We start from the raw sequence: 9474 nt of genomic DNA, 5'->3' as shown, positions 1-9474 counted from the left end.
TTCGCTTAATTTTTAAACATAACAGCAGAGAAGGAGTTTAAAATACTTTGATCAGAAGAAACAAAAGAAAGATAATTTTAGAGCTTTATCTTAAAAAGAGTGTTTCCACGGACAAATTTTACTTTATTTACTGCGTGAAGCTCAAATTGGGAGATGTGGATAACACTTTCTGGTGTATTCATAATGCAGTTATTCTTGTTCTAATTATATCTGTGGTGAAAGACAGAAAAAGTAGGAGGAAGCAGCATTTGTATACTCCTTTTGCTTTGAGTTTAAAAAGCAAGCAAACCTTCAAGATAATTTCATCAAGTCTATTTATTAATGCATTTCAAGTTTCAAAAAAACCATACATATCTTTGCACAATACTTTATTTTTTGCAATTTTAGTAAAAATTTCCAAAGTGAACAAAAAAAAAAGATACTGTATAAAACACAGTGGACATTAAATTGACAGTAGTATTAGATCTCGTCTGTCTTGGTCTTCTGTTTTACCACATTTTGACTTGCAGTGGAGAGTTCAGTGCACATCTCTTTTCAGAAAACATTTAACTTAGACTCAAAATAAAATAGGGCAGCATGTATCTGCTGAAACCCCACCACAGGATAACACTACGAGCAAAAAATTTACATGTCCCAAAGGTTATCACACTCAAGAAGTTACTAAGAACTCTTGCTGAAAAAAAGTCACCATTTTAGAAATGCAAACCCACTTCCAGTCTTTGCACAGTCTGAAAACAAATGTATTTAAAATGATTTAAAAGCAACTACATACATTTCTAACTTATTAAGACTGTTTGGAATTATTTATAGTCTATGGGGTTTCATGTACAAAATTTGTCTCTAAACCATGTACAAAAAGCTGTATTTTGAAAAAAGTCACCACATACTGTACAAGTTTACAAGGAAGAGATCCCATTATATTCTGTAATATTTTTGGCCTTGCTGGCTTGCGTCACATTATGAGAATGATTGTGTAAACTTTATACTCTTAAAAAAAACAAAACCAAAAAAGAAAGCCTGTCCAACCCTTAATAAATTTTCTCCTAAGCAAAGCCAGGAAAATTATAGCCATTTGCCTCTAATTAGCTTGCAGCTTTTGGAAAACAAGCAATAAATATGTCACAAGCGTAAACTTTTGTAATGCCCCTTTCATTTCTGCATAGCAGTAAGCATGTTAAGACATTAGATGCTTTTGTTTTCTTTTTTAAAAAAATGCCAATTATTTACATTCGTACTAAAAACTTTGGAATGGGACATTGTGCTGTTTGAACTTCACTACTGTTATAAAATATTTAAGGGAAAATCAGTTGGCCTAACTATAATTTTAAGTCAGCTACAGTAGCTGGAATATTACTGTATTTTAGTGGTTATTCATTAACAGTATCATGCTGGAAAGTTATCTAAATATTTGATAAATTAAAAAATAGAAACTACAGCTTTTCATCCTTCCCATTTCTTCAGAATCATGAACGTAATTACCACACTACGAATATCTGAACCCAAATAAACCGGTTGCAGTCCTTAAAAGAAGTTGTATAACAGGCATATTTCTCTACTAAAGCATGGAAATATTTCATCCAAATCTTCATTATTTAACAGAATAATCAGACGAAAATTAAAAATACTTATGCTGAACTACAAGAAATCGGACATTTATATAAAATGTAATTTTGAAACATTCTGGCATATGCGAAGTTTGCACAACACCTGTTGCATGTACTCCCAAAAGAGCATTCAAACTTGTGTGCTATGTTTTAGCAGCTGTTTGATAAAAGATGAAATGAGTACTTGAACCAACTCTGATCCAAATAAAAAAAGTTTGAATTGATTCAAAACTGCTGTGTAAAGCATTACAGAATCCTTGACCATTATACACCTCCATCCTCTGTTATCCTGAGTAAGTCAATTAAACAATAATTTCTTCATTAATAGCGGAAAAGTTTTATAATACAAAGAAACATCCATATTGCAATTCTTTTGTTTACAATTGCACACAGAAGTACGGGTGTACATTAGAAATACATGTCTGCATATAACAATTTATATACACTGGCAGGTTATGTCTCCAATGTTGAGGTGGCCTAGCTTCCTACCCTTAATTGGCAGTTGAAAAATATATACATATATATTTTCAATTTGTGAATAAAAGTCTTACAAGAACCATGTTTGCCTGCAAGTGAAGAAAATGCAGCAATGAAGAGCAGAAAAGGGGAAAAAAAACCATGATAATCTAAGACGTTTGTGCCATTAGGTTAAAAATTTCTGTAAGAAAAATCACTTCTCTCTCTGGAAGGTCCAATAATTAAAAATTAAACTCCTCCACTTGTTTGAGGACATAACATCTTGCCTTTTTTCCTTCTATTTTTTGTTTGAGAGTAAGACTGGGGACAGTGACTTAATAGGTTTTCTTTGGAGTGAAGTTTTCCCATTGTAGGCACTAGGAAGAACCAAGGCAAAATCTGTAGTTAACGTCTCATGTGTCCCATCTGATAACTCTCCCGGGGCCTCTGACGTGGTGGTGGTTGAGTGGTTTGTGGTGGTCTCCTCCTCTTTAAAGTGCCTGTTGTAAACAGAGAAAAAACGTGAGTTTTTAGGGAAAAAAATAAATCAAAGAATGCATTTTTAAAAGAATGACTGCCAATAAAGTGAAGTACAATTCTGATTAGACAAATTAAATATGAAAGGATATTTTCATGCTTTGTAAAAAGCACAATATTTAAAATTGCAATAAGAAAAGTTTTAACAGACAACTAGCTATGTGGTATGAACATGTAATATATTGTAAATAAACTGATACATACAATGATTTTCTGACAGAACGGTGGTGTAGGGAGAGGGAGTAAAAGGAAGTCTATGTTAGTAATTGCAACTACCACCACTATACTTTCCACATATTCCATATGTTTGTAGTCCATATTTTGACTAGGAGGATGAGAGATGTAATTTTCTCTCTGTCTACACAGTAGACCAGATTTGAGAAATAGTTCTATGGGGTTATTATGGCATGAAAAAAGCAACATGCGTAACCTTTTAGTTTCGCAGTGCCAGACTACGAGCTATAGAACTAGCACTATGGTTTCTCAACCGTTTAAAAAGGCAAGGCATATAGTTGAGAATAAAGGCTCTACCTTCTTACCTCTCTGTAGTCTTAATCAACTTGGATGTACTTACCTGGGAGTGGTTTAGGAGGAGGCAACTTTGGATTACTGCTCGGAGTATGAACACTGCATATTTTAATGAATCCAGCCATTAACATGATCAGAGCAATTCCCATAAGCAATACTGCCCACCAGTGAGCCTAAAACACATTACAAAACAAGATTTAAAAAAAAGACAGTACATTGTTAAATTTATTTGGCGGAATTCTGTAAGGTTTCTCATACAATGAAATATACTAACAAGTTACATAAAATAAATTAGTGGCATTAATGAATTTATCTAATAATCCATTTAATCACTGTTAGGCATTTATTGCCTCTAATCTGGGTGAACATAGACACTAAACTTCCCCAACTTGAAAATAGCTTTTCTGAGCTCTAGCATTGTTGTTTCACTTAATGATTAATTCTATTGCTATTTTATTATAGTAAAAATTATAGAAGTCACAAATCTTCCGGTGCCAGCTATCTATAAAAGCCAGCACCTCCCATGGATTTGGCAAACATATTACAAGGCAGTGAGTAAATCAATTCGCAGTCCGGAAGAAAAAGCCAAAAGAAAAAGGACAAAGTAATAAGTTGCTGTACTGCAGCTTGGGGCAATTCAGCAACTAGGTAAGAATCTGCATATTTTTCAGAGCTCTTAGCTGGCCTTTGCTTTGCACGCAGAAAGCAATGAAATCTAGCCATAAAGTAAAATTCAGGTACTACTAATGAAAAAATGACAAAACATAACAGAAGACTGCAGAAATTGATTCTTAAATGCTGTTGCAATGGAAGTAAATATATTCTAGGGAGAATACACAAAAATATAATCCATGGAAGGAAAGGGCTTTCAGGGAGAAGTCCCTGACTCTGGAATTCATTCCTCCAACACTGGCGAGGATTTATTACTTTCAGGACATACTGTAAACATTTCAGTTTATTAGAGGCTGAAGGAGAAAAAAGTGAAAATGGAGATGATCTTTTTATGGTACCTTTGATCTGTTGAGTTCATTAAGTGTATTAATAATTCTTCGGCTATGTCTACACTGCGTACCAGTTTTCATTACAAACCATAATGAAAAGCAAGTGGTATCCACACTGCTATGTAGCTACATGTCAGTGAAAGGCTCTGGAGAGGGGAAGCAGCAGCGAGCTGGAACCTTTCCCCATGAATCTCACTATCAAAGCCTTCCCCCACAACGGGGAGAAAGCTCCAGCAGCGGTGAGCTGATAGAGCCTTTCTGCACAGCTCCCCGCTGTAGGACACTCTTCCTCTGACAGGGGAAGGCTTCAGTGGTGGGACATCACCCTGCTAAAAATAGCAGTGTAGACTGGGAAGGCACTGCTTGGGCTGTAGAGAGCTGTGTATGGTATTAAAACTGGGTAGATGCCCACAGGCAGTGCCTCACTGCCTACACTGCTATTAATACCCAGGGGGTTCCCAACTGGTGGATAACTATAGTCTTTGCTACTGCTAAAGTTGTCTAACACCTATTATAACCTTGTTTACAGTTACTTAATTTAGACAAACTGGTTGTTCAGATTGGAATTTTCCATACTTTCTCTCTGCCACACAATGGAAGCTTTTGTATGTCTGCCACTTTCAAGAAATCAGTTAGTGAAACAGGTACTTTTGCCTATGTTAAATTCTGACGTTTTAAAAACAGCTGTCACACCTCAAGGATTCAAATTAGGAATTTGTTATTCGGCAGGGAGGATGTCTGAGGTTGGAAACATGTCATTCACTGTCCCCCATGAAAGCAGACATTTAGCCAAGTTACAATATATAGAGAATTTGCATATGGGCACTACAGTTTGATCCCTACTTGTCCCTTAATTTTCTCTACAGTCCAACTGCACTGCATGTGCTCCCAGGCCCCAAGCGAATCTCCTGCGTTACGTGCCTATGATAAGAACAGAGCAAGCCTTCCAGCTGAAACACAGGCTGCTTCCTGCCACCTCCCTATTCTTCTTAAAATACTTTTCAGACTAAAGGAAGGTGCACTGGACATGGAAGACTGAGTTCTAGTCTTATCTTTCCTTGAATAATATTAATTCTGTGTACTTCACAACCTCTATTAAGCAAGCTTTCGTATCCTTAAATTTGGAGGGAAGTAAGTTTTCTGTCCATCAAAGGCAACTGAGGATCTGAGACACTGCACAGGTTCGCTTCTGACAAAATAGAATCTAGGTCTCTAATATAGCAAACCAAAATCTTATCTAGTTAATCACACTGCCTCTCAAAGAATGTGCCAAATCTACGTGCTTGGTTATGCCGTCTTATACAAGAGACAGGCAACAGTGAGCACCGTGCAAGCAAAAAGCATAACTGACAAACCACCACCACCTATAAGTTCTCTTTCAGTCCTCTGATCAAATCAAAGGCAATTCTCCACTCCCAGATCAAGGAATAGAACACAGGAATCCCAATTCCCAGCATTTCAGAGTGGCAGAGCAAAAACCACTCAAAATTGTGTGCTACAGTTGCACATGAACTTTTCTTTTTAAGAAAATTCTATAAAAACTACATTAAAAACCTTGCTACAGTTGAAAAGATAAGCATTCCAAAATTAAGAAATGCCAGATTTATTGTACAACTTTTATTCTGCCCCCTTCCATTTTTGCTTTATGACAGTCTAATTACATAATCACACGCTATTTTCTCATAGGCCTCTAACATATTGGGAGGTGAATGGGACAAGGTTTTGTAAGCAGTGAGACTTGAAATGTGGAAAAGAGACAGCATGCAATGATGTAATTAAAAATTGTATAATAATGCATAGGCACAAAGGGGCAAAATTAAGGTTGCACAGGCAGCTGTTAACTTTCTGAATGCTTTAGTTTGCAATCTATAATAATTTTCATTTAGTAGTTTTTGTATGGCATATGAATGAAGCTGACAGATTTATTACATTCCATAGCTATACATATTACGTCTCCATTTGCTGCATACATTTAAAATCTGCATGCCTATTTCTATAGAAATTCATGAGATTACTTACCTAATTTGTATATGCTAATAGTAAATGTAATATTTTATCAAACATTTCTCAGTGTTATATATTTTGACTCATGCTTTTGATTTGGTGTAAATGGAACATTTTTGGTTCAAATGAAAGTTAAGCCATAGCAAATACACTTAAATTCATTTTTTAAGCATCTAATTCCTTTGAAGTGGGGCGTGTTTCATATTTCATCATCTATACAAAGCTTAACATATTACATGGCTGGTTAATGCAAACTATTTACCTGTGACTGGAGTTCTCCTGAAGGTAGTTTCCTGTAAAAAGTCAACTCTTTGGTCAGATCCTTGATGCACACTAGCAAGCTTCGTATATAAAGTTCAGAAACCCTTACGAGGCAGTTAAAGTTAACCACTAATGCAGTTAGGAAATAGTTATGTATTGTGTACTAGACTGTTTTAAAGACAAGATAAGGCTACCTTCACCCCCGCCAAAACACTGCTATAAACCTACACTACAGAGATATCTATGTGAAAAGCAGGGGCACAACAAATAGGGGGCCCAGGCCTGCCCCCTACTTGGCTGGCTCCGAGCAAAGACTCCAGTAGCTGCTGTCTCACCTCCTGGCCATGCCCAAGACAGCAATATTGCCACCCTTACTTCTGCGCTGCCTTCAGAGCTGGGTGGCTAGGGAACAGTGGCTGCTGGCCAGGTGCCCAGCTCTGAAGGCAGCATACCAGGCCATCCTTACTTCTGCGCTGCTGCTGCTGGCAGCTCTGCCTTCAGAGCTGGGCTCCTGGGCACCAGCCGCTGTTTTCCGGCCACCCAGCTCTGAAGGCAGTGCCGCCACTAGCAACAGCACAGAAATAAAGGTAGCAGTACCGCAACCCCCCTTACGATAACCTTATCATGCGCCCCCCCCCCCGCCACTTCTTTTTGGGTCAGGACCCCTACAATTACAACACCATGAAATTTCAGATTTAAATATCTGGAATAGCGAAATTTATTATTTTTAAAACCCTATGACCGCAAAATTGACCAAAATGGACCATGAATTTGGTAGGGCCCTAAGTATGGGGCAACCGTGCAGCCTGGGACCCACTGACCATACAGGAGTAACGGGCTGGGGAACCACATCCGTGCCCAACGAGGAAGCTCCTGCCAGAATCCTGGTGCTGTGGGCTGGCAGGGAAGGCCCCAGTACTTCCCCAATGTCCTTTCCCTTGGTGGGGCAGTAGTGGGGATTGCAGCCCTGATACCAGGGCTTTCCGCAGGGAGCTGGGGACCCGCAGACTGCACAATAAATCCCCCTACGCTCTCTGGGCTGTGCCCTACCCTGGCACTGGGGTCCCTGGACATCTCAGCACTTTCTTCCCTGGCTGCAGCCCCACAAAACTGCCTGCAGCTGTGTCTGCCCTGTCAGCTGTATGTGAAGCTGAGGTATGCCTGCGGAGCACACTGTGGATTGTGTCCCACCATTTTCTTTGCCCCAGGACAGGCATCCTACTGGAGAAGGATCTTCCCCATGGACTCCCTCCTTAGAAAAATTCTGGCTGTGCCCCTAAAGTAGAGTGACATTAGAAAATTCCTTTTCCTCTCAAAAAAGGATATTTAGAGTTTACAGAGAACTGACTGTGTGCAAATACTAGAACAAATTTATGATGATAGTTTCTTAAAGCAAAAGGGAAGCGTTATATACCAATACTGTATTAGGTATTCATCAAGCAATGAAAATTGCATTAATAAATGACAGTGTATTTATTTATTAGTGCTTCAGTAACCACTAAATTATGGTCAAGTGAGTAAATCAGAGTGAATTTCAGTAAGATTTGCATACTCAATTCTTTTAGGGTGCTTTGGAAAATCAGCTTTAATTTTTAAAGTATCAATTGTTGGTCTGAAAGAGCTGACAAAAAAACACGGAGGTCTGCTCAGTGGAGGTATTTATATTATAAATACCTAGACCTTAGGATTACAAGGGACACAGGACAGCACATCTGATTTCCTACACTTAACGCAAGCTATGCTGTACCTAGACATTTTCATTTTTTTTTTATTTTTAAATATTTCCATAATGACCTATCTTGCCAGGATGTTCTATTGTCAAATTGCTCTTACTGTTGAGGAAAAACTTCCCTTCTAAACTTAACTTTTACAGTGTTTCTGGCCAGCCTTGCAGGTATAACTCTTCCTGTTTGTTTTTGAGTATAACTATCATAAGAACGGCCCTACTGGGTCAGACCAAGGGTCCATCTAGCCCAGTATCCTGTCTTCCGACAGTGGCCAGTGCCAGGTGCCTCAGAGGAAATGAACAGAACAAGTAATCATCAAGTGATCCATCCCCTGTCGCCCATTCCCAGCTTCTGGCAAACAGAGGCTAGGGACATCATTCCTGCGCATCCTGGCTAATAGCCACCGATGGACCTATCCTCTATGAATTTATCTAGTTCTTTTTTGAACCCTGTTATGGTCTTATGGTATCAACCCCCACTTAATTTCTTTAAGCTATGTATGAGCCTCAATTTTTTCTTTACATATCATATTTTTCTTCAGTTGCTCTTTGTATTCAGCATTATTGTGATCATACACAATTAGGTCTATAAAGGAAACCTTACGTAAAAAAATAAGTTTCAAGAGGACTAAAACCAAAATTGACTAGTAAATGTACACAAAAATACTATGGAAACAGAAACAGATCAATAATATTACAAAGGTAATCTAGGTACAAGCTTCAGCTGGTACAGAAGACTTGCCCACCTTCCCCATAGGTAAGGCCACCAGGAGCATAATGAGCCTGTGCTCAAGTCCCTCCATTGTCATGAGAAGCTGACCCAGAGCCAGTTTAAATCTTTGGTCCTGATCTTCAAAACATTTAATTAAGTCCTAGCTACAACAGAGACTGAATTTTAACCTCTGAACCACAGAAGTAGTGGTGCTCTTCTGGGACAATGCAGATCATGAAGTCCAGGATGAAAAGCAGGATTGCTAGTAACAAAGATTTAGATTTTCAATCTAAAGGCGTATGGCTACAGAACAAGCTTCCAGAGCAAACTGAGCACATCCTGACTGTGTCTTTAGGAAACACTGCAAGTCCTTCCCCTTCAGAGAAGACTTTCCTTTACAAGAACAACACTAACATTAATACCCCCTTCTACTCATAAAAACCCAATCAAAATCAGAAGTTACCCCCAAACAAATCTAAAATTAATAAAATATAAAAAATAAACAGAGGTTTTACTCTGAAGAGAGAGTAGTGCCAGAGACTCAAAGTCTACCAAAGATTTTGATATTGCTATCAGTTTTATGAAGAAGGCATTCAGATTCCTCAGTGATGGGTAGCAGTATAAAACCCTAAAAACAGAATCGAC

General features: G+C 38.3%; 1 protein-coding gene across 1 annotated transcript in view; it reads right to left on the bottom strand.

Annotated features, from left to right (window-relative positions):
- Positions 1–297: 297 nt before the first annotated feature.
- ADAM10 (ADAM metallopeptidase domain 10) overlaps positions 298–9474 on the bottom strand; it is a 126119-nt gene continuing 116942 nt past the window's right edge. The window contains exons 15-16 of the mRNA XM_077828107.1: positions 3172–3298; positions 298–2560 (exon numbers count right to left, since the gene is read on the bottom strand). Coding sequence (XP_077684233.1) covers positions 2466–2560; positions 3172–3298 — 222 coding nt within the window. The 3' untranslated portion in view covers positions 298–2465. The remainder of the gene's footprint in view (positions 2561–3171; positions 3299–9474) is intronic.

The sequence above is a fragment of the Eretmochelys imbricata genome, chromosome 10, assembly GCF_965152235.1.
Source record: "Eretmochelys imbricata isolate rEreImb1 chromosome 10, rEreImb1.hap1, whole genome shotgun sequence".
Lineage (NCBI taxonomy): Eukaryota > Metazoa > Chordata > Testudines > Cheloniidae > Eretmochelys > Eretmochelys imbricata.
Note: the sequence above shows the minus strand (reverse complement) of the source record. Positions and strands in the feature narration are given on the sequence as shown.